Source organism: Mesoplodon bidens, assembly GCF_964165515.1.
Source record: "Mesoplodon bidens genome assembly, chromosome: 10".
In the NCBI taxonomy this organism is placed as follows: domain Eukaryota; kingdom Metazoa; phylum Chordata; class Mammalia; order Artiodactyla; family Ziphiidae; genus Mesoplodon; species Mesoplodon bidens.
Genome location: NC_138172.1, coordinates 23,988,468 through 24,002,306, shown reverse-complemented (window position 1 = coordinate 24,002,306; position 13,839 = coordinate 23,988,468). Strand labels below are relative to the sequence as shown.

Sequence of the window (13,839 nt, the reverse complement as noted above, 5' to 3'; positions counted from 1 at the left end):
ACCTTTCCCATCTAGAGGCGCCGCTGGCTTCTTCAAGGCTGCCAGCATTCTGTCATGGTTACTAGGGTAGAGGGACCCCCTGCAGCGGCTGTGGGACCCGTCAGCAGCCCCACTGCTCTGCTGCTGTGGAGAGCGTGGGCGGTCACTTGGGCTGGGCTCCAGGCCGCTCAGGGTTCCTGGCTGTGCACTGTCTCTGGGCACAGGCTGAGGACAGAAGGCCTGCTCCTCGGAGTAACTGTGTGCGTCGCTGCTGCAGTCGCCGCACACTGCCGGGCCGCCGTGCTCTGCGGACAGAGCCGGAGACGGATGAGCCCCATTGCCACGCAAGTCTCCGTCCCGCGCAGAGGACAGGCTGTTCAGCTCTGCGGCCGTAAGGCCCGAGCCCTGCTTTGATCGACCCCCCTGCCAAGTCTGTTCACAGAAAAAGGACTTGGGCAAATACCAAGCCGTTAATGAAGAACAGAGCCCTTCCACGTTGAAACGTTTCAGCTTAATTTCTTAATCAGAGCATGAAGTCATACACTCTGATCTCAGGGAACAAAAAAAATCCCATTTGCCTGAGCACGCACCATACAGTGTCAGAAGTCTTCTGAACAATTAGAAATTTAGCCTCGCAGCGGCCCTGGTGAAAAGGTACTCTGGTTGGGCCTTAACCCTTTATTTCAGTCACTTACAAATCTAGAAAACTCATGCTCAGGCTTATCACACCATAGTGTTTTTTTTTTTTTTTTTCAGTATGTGGGCCTCTCACTGTTGTGGCCTCTCCCATTGCAGAGTACAGGCTCCGGACGCGCAGGCTCAACAGCCATGGCTCACGGGCCCAGCTGCTCCACAGCATGTGGGATCTTCCCGGACTGGGGCACGAACCCGTGTCCCCTGCACTGGCAGGCGGACTCTCAACCACTGCGCCACCAGGGAAGCCCACACACCATATAGTTTTAAGAGACATCCTATTCCGGAATTTAAAAAGAGCCACACCAGAGCTTCCTGTTCATATAATGAATGCCAGATTCTAACACAGTCTGACATCAATTATGTCTCCCCCCACTTAATGAGTAGGTCAACCCAAATTTTGATTTCAAGAGCAGAATACTTTTCCTGACAAAAGCATCTCATACCCATCATCTTCTGTGGACCAGGTGTGCCATCGGCCTTCTCCACCGCTTTCCACTGCTCCTTCGTGTACCCGACGCAGAGCCTGGGCTGCCTGCACGTAATGCCATGAGCTTCCACCTCTGGAAAGAGGCCTGCATCGCTCGGACAAACACCTGCAACAGACTCCCACACAGTTAGAAACTCCAGGCTTAGTCAGCACTTCACAGGAAGCCGTGAGAACGGGCAAGGCTACCAGAACAGGGACATTTTTCATTCTAAGTGTTCTTTCCACTGCTGGGTTATTGGGCTAACCAAGAAGTCCAGCAAGGAACCTTTTCGAATACTGCCTTCCCAGCAGGCAGGCCTTCCAGCATTCAGAGCCATGATGGTGAGTTCTTGGCAAGGATAAACTTGCCCCTAACAAGGGCTGCTCAGCCTCCCCTACTCTTGTGGGCACTGTGTACTGAGAGACTGGAACAACAGACCTGGCCACTTCCCCTGCACAACGAGTGGCTTGGTTTCAGTACCTGGCACGTCCTTTGCTGCTCTTATTTCAGGCAGTCCTACCCTTTCCCACCCTATCCCAATACAGTGACTTCCTGGGGAACGGGGATTTTAAAACCTTGCAGAACTTGCACAGGTCAAGTCCAAGAAAACCCAAGAGAGGGCTTGAGTCATCCAGCCTGCCAGGTCACCACATATGCTTGATGTGATACCAGGCAGCTGCCCCAGGCCAGAGCTGGCAACAGCCCCGGGGGTTGCAGCTGCACTGAGGGCTGAGGCCTTACCGTTGCTCTCGATGTGCCCATTGGCCTGGTGGCCACCCTCAGTCCTGACCATGGTTTCCTGTCGGTCAGAAAGGGTCCCCTGAGAAGAGAGGTAGCTCGGAACATCTGGTGGCACAATGGTTTCATCTGCAAGGAGACAGGACAGTCAAACACCAGGCGTCCCAATCCTTCGAGGTGACAACAAAGGCAGACATGGGAGACCCCAGCAGCCGCTGTCAAGGGACACCCTGTGGAGTCTGTGCACTGCAGAAGCCCTCCCAGGACCTGCTCAGCCTGACTTTACATCCAGGTGTGAGAGGTGTCTGAGTCCGCAAAAGAAAGCACAGCAATGGGAAAGGAGACAGAACTAAGAGAAGAAGGGACCTGTGAGGTCACTGCAGCAACAGTCTACCACGTGGCAGCAAAGCAAGTGCCAAGGACGCCTCAGAAAACTGCAGAGTTCCTAGTGTATTTGACAGTATTCCCATTATAATGTGCAATTCCTGAAAGACGATAGAATGGTGTCATCGAGACCAAAGCCTCAGCTGTCCCGAGTGACTCCACATTCCCAAAGGTTCTAGAGCAGTTCTGAATATACTGAGATTCTCAAAGAAGCCTCTGGCCCTGGCCTCCTTCACAAATGTCCCTGCTTTTCCCCTTCCCTGTGAGTCACCGCCGCCACAGCAGCTAACCTGTGTTAGTGACACTGTACTCCTCACTCTTCTTCCTGGTCTGATAGATGATGCACACCCAGACCAGGGACGTCAGCACGATACTGCACACCACGGCGATGGTGAAGATGCCCACAGTGGTGCCGTCCTTCCTGCAGCCCGGAGTGGGCAGGACGCTCAGCTGGCTGTGAGCACGCTCGGTGCCCAGGGCATTGGACATCTCGCAGGTGTACCGGCCCGCATCTTCCACCACCACGTTCTGAACGACCAGCAGCTGGTTGCCGGGGGTGAAGTGGTGCCGTTCTGTGAGGATCAGGGGCCGGTCCCCCTTGAGCCAGGTGATGCGGGGTGGAGGGCTTCCAGTCGCTTTGCACTGGAGAGCCACCGTTTCTCCCACAGATGCCACGTGGTCCTCCAAGGGCACTGCCAAGGACGGGGTTTCTGCAAGAAGTCAGTGGAGGTCTTACGGTTATTCTGTGGGCCTCGGCTGCTATACCTCTGCCTTGTCTCCTGGACCAAGGAAAATCCAAGACATCAGTGAAATGCCATCTAAGATCTTTTAACAGAGTGGCAAGCTTTTCAGAAGATTTTCTACCAGAACGACTAAATCATCACTCTTCTGGGGATGAACTAACCTCCAGCCACAGAAGCCCCTATGGTTCCCAGACTGCCCTGTGACAGGCCCAAGTTTATCCTTGACCCAGACCAAATCCATCCTGCCCGATTAGAGGGCAGTTCTATAGGTAGAGTGTCTTACACCTAAGCCCTGTAAAGACTCTCCTAATTCACCGGCTATCTTATTTTTTTTAAGAGATGGAACCACTTGTTTAAGAAAATCTTAGAAGCCTAAAATTTTAAACAAAGAAACAGCCTACCACACTCACCTACTCTAGGCTTCACAGAACAGTTTGAGAGAACCTTGCCTCTAGGTACCTAGGCTAAGTAAGAAAATCTCTCCCTCTCACACATACACAGATGCGTGTGCACACACACACACACACCCTCTCTCTCTCACACTCTCTTCTCTCTCAGTGTATCTATAGTCGAACCTAGGACCGTCAGGGTGGCGTTCGCTGAAATGGAGCCAGCCGAGTTCTGGGCAGTGCAGCTGTAAACCCCCATGTCATCTATCTTCACATCAGTGATGAAAAACACATCGTCGTCTGGCATGACGTGCATGCGTCGCTCACGAGCAGCAGGGAAATCTGTGCCTCCGTCCTTCTGCCAGGCAATCTGGGGGTTAGGGTGGCCACTGGCAGCACATTCCAGGCGGGCCATGGTGCCAGTCCGGATGGCGATGTCGTGGGGCATTTTGGTGAATGACGGCAACACTGCAGAACAGAAGCACATGGGGTCGAGGTTTTAGAAAGCTGGAAGGCAAAGGCCAGGAGGATCTTCTGTCCAACTGACCTTCCCCACCACTGCCAATGAGCTCACCAGGCTTCATGCCAGCACCTGCCCAGAACCACTACTGCCCCCTGTAGATCAGGAGCTGAGGTTTCCAAGGGCTGCCCGGCTTCTACCAGGAGAGGCAGGGGGGAGGGGCGGGGGGAGCAGTTCCATCAGTCTCTCTTGTGTCACGCCCGAGGCCAGCTCTCACCCCCTCAAATGTAAGGCTTTCCTGAAACATTTCCCTACTGTCTGTCATGTCGTGATCAGTCTGTACAGGGATATCCCATAAATGCCAGGGCCTGATACTTGCCTGCCTTAATCACCCAGAGAGAGCCTAGGAAACAAGAATATCTGCTCCTGCAAGATGCTAGGACAGAGAGAAGGTGACATGCCTTCACCCTGGGGAAAGCAGGGGGATGGCTCTTCGCTCTTGAAGAAAACTCATTTAGGAGCAGTGGTACTGGACCCATATTCCTGTATACACATGAGCGCAAAGCATTCCACCAGCCTACTTATCCCAAATATTCCCTGACACAGTGCTAAGCATCCAGCCAAATGTCGGGCATCACTACTGTACCCATCAAGATTGCTTTGGTGGGGACTCTTTAACAGTTCCCTGAGCTTTTGAGAAACAATGAGGACTCCTTCAGAATAAGCCAAGACAACCAGTCAATGTGTGGTAAAAAAGTGGGGGATTTTTTTGGGGGGTAAGGGCTGAGAGACCAGGGCAGTTCTGGCACTTTTTAACTGTAATAATCAAGAAAATCTTGTTAGATTACTGGGGCAAGGGGTTAACTGCTCAAGCTATTTCTCTCTCTCTCCTACCCTCAACTCACTACCACAAACAGCCCTGAAGGAGCCATCTCAACAGGCTCTAAAGCTGGCTGCTGAGTAAAAGTCCTTGTCAAACACCCACAGACCATTCTGCTGTCAGGCCAGCTGCCCTACCACTGTCGGACTTGGCCCCGCCCAGGCTGGCCCCAAGGCTGTGCCATCTCCTCAAAGGGCATCAGCTTCCCCAGCATCAGGGTATGCTTGCAATCTGGATACCAGACATCCTGGATTAAGGAGGAGAATAAATGGGGGAAAAAAATGCAAGGTTTGGGGCTACACTGTCACTTGACATAGTAACTGGATTAAAAAAAAAAATCACCCAAAACGAAGAATGCACTGAGAATAACCCTACAATCTACAACACTTGTTCTGGGCCCAAGCCAGGCAACAGTACGATACAATAATGTCCCGGTGAAGCTGGTGTGTCTCCCGTCTCAATCATTTCCACACAGGTGACAGAACAGTCACGAGTGTGGCTCTGCAGAAATCTTAAACCCCAATGGAAAGATGGCACTTGCATACCATTCACAGTGAGCCTAGCCTTGTGCGAGTAGGTGGAGCCGAAGTGGTTGGTGATGACACACTGGTAGCGGCCCTCGTGCCCGAAGGTGACGCGGCGCAGGTGCAGGATGGTGGTGTACTCCATCACCTCCCCGTCCTGAGCGCGGACGTGGGCGAAGTTCTCCATGTCGGCATTGGCCAGCACCTCGTTGTCCTTCTTCCAGGCGAACGTCATCGGGGAACTGCTGCTGCTGGCGGCCGAGCAAGTGAAGCGGACGTCCTTGCCCACCACGGCTGTGGTCGTCTCTGGCTGGGTGATAATCTGTGGCTTGGGTACGTCATCTGGGGTGAGAAGAGCCAACTGTAAGTCACTCAGACTTCTGGACACAGGGACCAGCTGCTGTTCACACGAAGGAGAAACTGAGTCAGACCCAAGCAGGGACTAGTCCTTTCGGGGTCCCTGTGCACCCTCAGCGCCACCAAACACTGTCAGGGACTTGCACCGTGGCTGTCTGACCGTATCCAATTACAGATCCATGAATGTGATCCCTGTATGGTCACGCTCCTCGATTCAAACACATCCACCGGTACTCAGTTATCAAAGCAATCTGCAGTTTCCATGAGAAGACTACATACACGGCTTTACTCACTGTCACACAAGACTCACAGAGTCAACCATGACTCTGTGAGGCAAGGGCCTCACCCACAGACTTTACTCCAAAGGGAGTAGGGGATGAAGTACTTCCAGAACATCAGAATAAAGACTTCTGAAAATCTGCACCTCCTATTAAAGCAGTGAAAATATAAGCAAAAAATGATCACAATCAACTTCTTCGGAATCTTAGAAACTAGCTAAAGGCTAGAACAACCCATGAAGTGTTAATTCAAGAAAACACCTGAATCTCAGGAAGAAAAGTGAGCTTTATGGCATTATAACCTACCCGAAGTCCCATCCCTCTCTCTCCAGCTCTACAGTAGCATTAAGACTCAGCAAGCTTAGCAACCAATGAGGGGGGGCACGGTGAGCTGGGCACGCCCACAACAGCTGCATCTTCAGGGCTTGCGTTTATTTGACCTGATAAAGGGAAGCCCTATCCCAGGGGCATGTGGTAAAAATAATCAGCAGTCAGTGCTGAGGCCGAAGTATCAGTTGGAACCACTGACAGGCTGGCCAGGAAACTGCAAAGGAAATTGGGTGAATGAAATGTCATCAGCAGGCTCTGAAAAGGGCAACATGTTCCCGAGGATGGAGAAGGCCACCTGCATGTGCAGCGCTATGTGTATGCCCAGGAAAGACCTCAGAGGGTCCAAATTTCTTCCCTGTGACCCTCATCGAGGATCAGTGCAAACAGGAAGTGATGGCACACCCCCAACACACAGCAGAGATGCTGGGCAAAGGACAGGAGGCCTGAAGTAATTTAAGGACACTGTCCAATCATTAGCTAACCACTAAGCCAACCACAGAGGAACTAAAGTGGCTGCACAGAACAGATTTTACAACATTTGTCCAGGAAAGTCACTAAACAAGTAAACTGTAACAATAAACAGAACAACAAACCCCAGGGGAAGACACAGGGAAGATCTGATTTCCAGAGTTGCTACACTATTTAAAACACTCATTTATCAACAAAGAAAAAATAGAAATAAAACACAAAGCAGTCAATAGAAACTGTCCTTGAGGAAGTCCAGATCTTGTACCTACTAAAAAAAGACTTTAAATTGGCTTTATAAATATGTACACAGAACTAAAAGAAACCACATCTAGAGGGAAGTAAGTAAATCCTTTCCCACCAAATAAAGAAGATCAAGAAAGAGCTAGAAATTGTAAAAATGAACCCAATATACATTTGGAGTTTAAAAGTACAATAACTGAAATTCACAAAAGGAGCTCAACAGCTGAACTGAGCTGGCAGAAGAGTCAGGGAAATTGGGACAGGTCAAGTGAGGTTATCCAGTCTGAGAAAGAAAAAAGAATGAAGAAGGTGAGCAGAGCCACAGAGACCTGTGGGATACCATCAAGCATAACAACATATAAATAATGGGAGTCCAAGAAGGAGGAGAAAGAAAAAGGAACAGAAAGACTATCTGAAGAAATCATGGCCCCAAGCTTCCCAAGTTGGATGAAAAATCTACATCTATACATCCGAGTAGCTCAGTGAACACCAAATGGAATAAAGTCAAAGATCCACACCTAGAAGCTTCACAGTCAAACTGTGCGAAGACAAAGAATCTTGAAAGCAGCAAGAGCACAGCAACTCTTCACATGCAAGGGATCTTCAATAACATTAACAGCTGATGTCTCATCAGAAACCATGGAGGTGAGCAGGCAGTAGGAAGACATGTTCAAAGTACTGAAACAGAGACTGTTTAAATTCTGTATCCAGCAAAACGATCCTTCAAAAATGAAGGAGAAATTACAACATTCTCAGATTTAAAAACAAAAAACCGGAGAGAATTTACTGCTATCAGACCTGCCCTACAAGAAATACTAAAGGGAATCCTTCAGGCTGAAATGAAAAGACACGTCAGTAACTCCACATAAACAAAGAAAAAAACACCATTAAAGGAACTACATAGGTAAATACGTAAGGACTTTAGTTTGTGACTCTCTTCCTCTTCTTTGAGGAACTCTCTTCTGCTTCTCTTCTTTGAAAATATCAACAAAATTGAATAATATGTAGTTACAGTAGGGTAGGGAAAGGAGGAGAGAAAGGAGAGAAGACTCAAATACTAATCAAAGAAAGGACAATACTACCAACCTTACAGCAACAAACAAGAATACAGGGGAATACTATGAGTAACTGTACACCAACAAATTAGATAACCTCTCTGAAATGCACAAATTCTGAAAAAGACACAAACTGAAAGCTGACTCAAGAAGAAAAAGAAAATCTGCATAGATATAACAAGTAAAGACAATTTTAAAACTTCCCACAAAGAGAAGTCCAGAGCCAAATGGCCGGTGAAATTTACCAAACATCTAAAGAATTATCAGTAATCCTTCATAAATTCTTCCAAAAAAGAAAAAAAAATAGATGAGGGGTGAACATTTCCTAATTCCATTCTGTAAAGTAAGTATTACCTGATAACAAAACCAGAAAAAACAGAAAACTATAGACCTTTATGAGTAAACATGCAAGAATTCTCTACAGACAGTAAAACCAAGAGCTGGTTCTTTGAAAGGGTAAACAAAATTGACAAACCTCTGGCCAGGCTCACCAAGAAAAGAGAGAGGACCCAAATAAACAAAATAAGAAATGATAAAGGAGAAATAACAACCCATACCACAGAAATACAGAAAACCGTAAGTAATACTATGAACAAATTCATATATGAATTTGGCATTTGTATATGCCAACAAAGTCGACAGCCTAGAATAAATGGACAAGTTTCTAGAAACATACAGCCCACCAAAACGGAATCAAGAAGAAACAAATTTGACCAGATGGATCACTAGGAGTGAAGTAGAATCTATAAAAAAAAAAAAAAAAAAACCTCTCTACAAACAAAAGTCCAGGACTAGGATGGCTTCACAGGCAAATTCTACCAAACATACAAAGAAGAACTTACACCGATCCTTCTCAAACTCTTCTGAAAGACTGAAGAGGAGGGAACACTCCCAAAGACATTCTATGAAGCCACCATCACCCTTATACCAAAATCAGACAAAGACACTACCAAACAAGGAAAATTACAGGCCAAATCTTTGATGAACAGCGATGCAAAAATCCTCAACAAAATATTAGCAAACTGAATGCAACAACACATAAAAAAGATCATACACCACGACCAAGTTGGATTCATCCCAAGGTCACAAGGATGCTTCAACATATGCTAATCAATCCATGTGATATATCACATCAACAAAAGAAAAGACAAAAATCACATGATCATCTCGATAGATGCAGAAAAAGCATCTGATAAAATTCAACATCCATTCATGATAAGAAATCTTACCAAAGTGGGTACAGAGGGAACACATGTCAACATAATAAAAGCTATTTATGACAAACCCACCACGGAGTATATAATACTCAACAGTAAAAAGCTGAAAGCCTTCCCACTAAAACCTGGAATAAGACAAGGACGCCCACTCTTACCACTTCTATTCAACATAGTGTTGGAAATCCTAGCCACAGCAATCAGACAATAAAAAGAAAAAGTATCCAAATCCAAAATGACGCAACCCAAAGGGCTTAACTTCCGAAATATACAAACAGCTCATACAGCTCAATATCAAAAAAACAACTCAATCAAAAAATGGGCAGAAGACCTAAACAGACATTTCTCCAAAGAAGACATACAGATGGCCACCAGGCACATGAAAAGATGCTCAACATCGCTAATTATTAAGAGAAATGCAAATCAAAACTACAATGAGGTACCAACTCATGCTGACTTGAATAAAAAAAGACCTTCTGTAAGCTAAAAAATAAAAATAAATACTTATTTGTTAATAAATTGTAAGAAAAAAAATCTCAACAAACATACTAACAAACCAGGGCTTCCCTGGTGGCACAGTGGTTATGAATCTGCCTGCCAATGCAGGGGATACGGGTTTGAGCCCTGCTCCGTGAAGATCCCACATGCTGCGCAGCAACTAAGCCCATGCACAGCAACTACCGAGTCTGCGCACCACAACTACTGAGCTCAAGTGACACAACCACTGAAGCCCACACACCCACAGCCCATGCTCCACAACAGAGGAGGCACCGCAATAAGGAGTAGCCCCCACTCGCCACAACTAGAGAAAGCCCGTGCAACAAGAAAACCCAATGCAGCCAAAAATAAAAATATAAATTAAAAACAACAGGGCTTCCCTGGTGGCGTAGTGGTTGAGAGTCCGCCTGCCGATGCAGGGGACACGGGTTCGTGCCCCGGTCTGGGAGGATCCCACATGCTGCGGAGCTGCTGGGCCCGTGAGCCATGGCTGCTGAGCCTGCGCGTCTGGAGCCTGTGCTCCGCAACGGGAGAGGCCGCAGCAGTGAGAGGCCCGCGTACCACAAAAAAAAAACCAAAAAACAAAAAACAAAAAACAAAACAACAAAAAACTAACAAACCAAATCCCATAACATATAAAAAGATGTTATACCATGACCAAGTTGCATTTATCCCAGGAATGCAAAGTTGTTTTAACATCCAAAAATGTAATACACCATATCAGTAAAATAAAGGGAAAAAAATCAAGTGAATCAACAGATGCAGAAAAAGCATTTCACAAAATCCAACACAAAACACTCAACAGAGCTTCCCTGGTGGCGCAGTGGTTAAGAGTCCACCTGCCAATGCTGGGACACAGGTGCAAGCCCGGGTCTGGTAAGATCCCACATGCTGGGGAGCAACTAGGGCCGTGCGCCACAACTACTGAGCCTGCACTCTAGAGCCTGTGGGCCACAACTACTGAGCCTGTATGCCACAACTACTGAGCCTGTATGCCACAACTACTGGAGCCCGTGCTCCGCAACAAGAGAAGCCACCGCAATGCGAAGCCCGTGTACTGCAACAAAGAGTAGCCCCTGCTCGCCACAACTAGAGAAAGCCCGCACACAGCAACGAAGACCCAGCGCAGCCAAAAATAAATAAATTTATTAAAAACAAAATGAAACACTCAAATTAGAAATAGAAGGGAAATTCATCAACTCAATAAAGGTCATCCATTGAAAACCCACAGCTAACATCATACTTAATGGTGAAAGACTGAATGCTTTTCCCCTAAAATCAGGAAAATGACAAGGATGTCTACCCTCATCCCTTCTATTCAACATTGTACTGGAGAACCTGGCCAGGCAGTTAGATAAGAAAAAGAAATAAAAAGCATTCAGATTGGAAAGGAAAAAAACTACCTTTTTGCAAATGACATTATGATCATATATAAAAAAAAATCCTAAGGAATTCACTGAAAAACTATTAAAACTAATAAATGATTTCAACATAGTTACAGGATACAAAATCAATGTAACATTCAATCCCATCTCTATACACTAGCAATGAAAATTTTAAAATGAAATTAAGAACTCCATTTAAGTAGCACCATAAAGAAAAAACACCAACAGGAATAAATTTAGCAAAAGAAATGTGAGACCCATATAATGGAAGCTATAAAATTTCATTGAAAGAAAGTGAAAAAGAGCTACAAAAAGATGGAAAGACATCACATGTTCACAGATTGGGAAGACTTAATATTATGATGGCAATACTCCCCAAATTAATCAAGAGGTTCAATGCAATCCCTATTTCAAAATCCCAGATGTCTTTATTGCATAAATGACAAGCTGACCCCAAAATTTATGGGGACATGGGAGGGAACTATAATAGTCAGAAGAGTCTTCAATAGAAGACCAAAATCGGAGGACTATGTATGAGCTAATAAAATTGTACAACTCTTAGAAGAAAACATAGGTGTAAATATTTGTGACCTTGTCTCTGGCAATAGTTTCTTAGATATGATATCAAAAGTACAAATGACAGAAGAAAAAGAAAAAAAAATTGGACTTAATCAGAATTTAAAACCTTTGTGCCTCAAATGTCAAGAAAATGAAAAAAGAAAAAAAACAGCCAAAGATTGGTAGAAAAAATTGGCAAACCTTATATCTGCTGAGGATCTAGTATCCATAATATATAAAGAACTCTTGTAACTCAACAATGAAAAGACAAATGACCAATTAAAACATGGGCAGAAGATTTGAGTAGCCATTTTTCCATGGCAGATATACATATAAGGCCACTAAGCATGTGAAAACATACTCAACATCATTAGGCATTAGGGAAATGCAAATCAAAACCCCAGTGAGATTCCACTTCACATCCACTAGCATAGGTAAAATTTAAAAGGCAGTACCAATTGTTGACAAGGATGGGGAGACATCAGACTCCTCATACATTGTTGAGGGGCATACGAAATGGTGCAGCCACTTTGGAAAACAGTTTGGCAGCTCCTTAAAGGTTTAGCATGGAGTTACCATATGACCCAGCAATTCCATTCCTAGTATATAACCCAAGAGATTTCACACAAAAACTTGTATGGCAATGTTCACAGCAGCATTATTTATAATAACCAGGAAGTGGAAACCACCTGCTGAATGGCTAAATAAATGTATACCCATACAATGGAATCTTTATTCAGCCACTTAAAAAAGTAATGAAGTACTAAAAATACATGATAAAAAAATTATACCAAGTGAAAAAGGCTAGTCACAAAAGACTATGTATTGTAGGATTCCGTTTATATGAAACATCCAGAATAGGTAAATCATAGAGACCTAATGTAGAGGAGTGGCTGCCAGGGGAGGAGACAGAGTGACTGCTAATGGTTTTGTGGTTTCTTTACTGGGTGATGAAAATGTTGTAAAATTAGATAGTAGTGAGGGTTACACAACTGTTCCATATTCTAAAAACCATTGACCTGTACACTTTAGAGGGGTGAACTTTATATGTAAATTATACTTGTCTTTTAAAAATCAGCTTTGTTTAAGTATAATTTCCTTACAATACCATTCACCTATTTAAAGTGGACACTTTTCACGGTTTTTCGTATATTCACAAATATGTGTAACCATCATCACAGTCAACTTTAAGAACATTTTTCATCACCTCAGAAAGAACCTCTGTATCCTTAGCTATCATCTCCCTCCCTCCACCCCTCCCCAGCCCTAAGGAACCACTTATCTACTTCCTACCTTTACAGGTTTTCCTATTTTGGACATTTTATGAGAATGGAATCATATATAACATACAGTCTTTTGTGACTTGACTTCGTTCACTTACCCTTACATTTCAAAGTTCATCTATATTGTAAGACTGATTCCTTTTTATGACCTAATAGTAGTTCTAATTGTATGCCTATACCACATTTTATTTACCCATTCATCAACCGATGGGTCATTTCCACTTTTTGGCCAGTATGAGTAATGCTGCTGTGAACATTCATGTACAAGTTTTGACGTGGACATACATTTTGTTTCTCTTGGGTATTTACCTAGGAGTGGAACTGGTGGCTGATATCGTAACTCTACGTTTAGCTGTTTGAGCCACTTCCAAACCGTTTTCCAAAGCAGCTATGCCATGTTGTATTCCCCTCCCCCAAAGCGTAGGAGGCTTCCTCACCAACACTTGTTGATATCTGACTTTTTGATTCTAGCTAGCCTAGTGGGCGTGAAGGGGTTATACTTCCATTTTATAATAAAGGAGTGGGAGATTCCCACAGAGCTTGCAACTTTGATCTCCTGCCAAGTGTTTTCATGATTCCCATTAGTACTTGATGATTGTTTGGGTTGGAGCCTGAGTGAAAATGTGGAGGTGGCTCTGAGAAATGTGTCAAAACTGCTGTATCTCAGAATATGCCAGGGCCACAGGCCGGAGGCTGGGGGCAGCGTGTCCCAAGTCCTGCCGTGGCTCATATCCAAAGGGAGAGATTATGCCCTGTGGCAGGAGACAGGACGGAGGGGCAGAAAGTGCAATTTCAGGGAGCTCTGTGACAACAAGAATGGCCAGGGACCAACGGATGGCACGGCTATTCCATCCTAGGCAATGGGGGGCCATGTGCACAGTGCCCATGAGAATGACAGTAAAGACAGCTGATG

General features: G+C 45.4%; 1 protein-coding gene across 1 annotated transcript in view; it reads right to left on the bottom strand.

Moving 5' to 3' along the window:
• Positions 1 to 13,839, bottom strand: part of LRIG1 (leucine rich repeats and immunoglobulin like domains 1) — a 121,187-nt gene that overhangs the window by 1,819 nt on the left and 105,529 nt on the right. Inside the window, exons 13-18 of the mRNA XM_081246538.1 lie at positions 5,282 to 5,602; positions 3,583 to 3,864; positions 2,555 to 2,974; positions 1,884 to 2,009; positions 1,119 to 1,268; positions 3 to 284 (exon numbers count right to left, since the gene is read on the bottom strand). Coding sequence (XP_081102664.1) covers positions 3 to 284; positions 1,119 to 1,268; positions 1,884 to 2,009; positions 2,555 to 2,974; positions 3,583 to 3,864; positions 5,282 to 5,602 — 1,581 coding nt within the window. The remainder of the gene's footprint in view (positions 1 to 2; positions 285 to 1,118; positions 1,269 to 1,883; positions 2,010 to 2,554; positions 2,975 to 3,582; positions 3,865 to 5,281; positions 5,603 to 13,839) is intronic.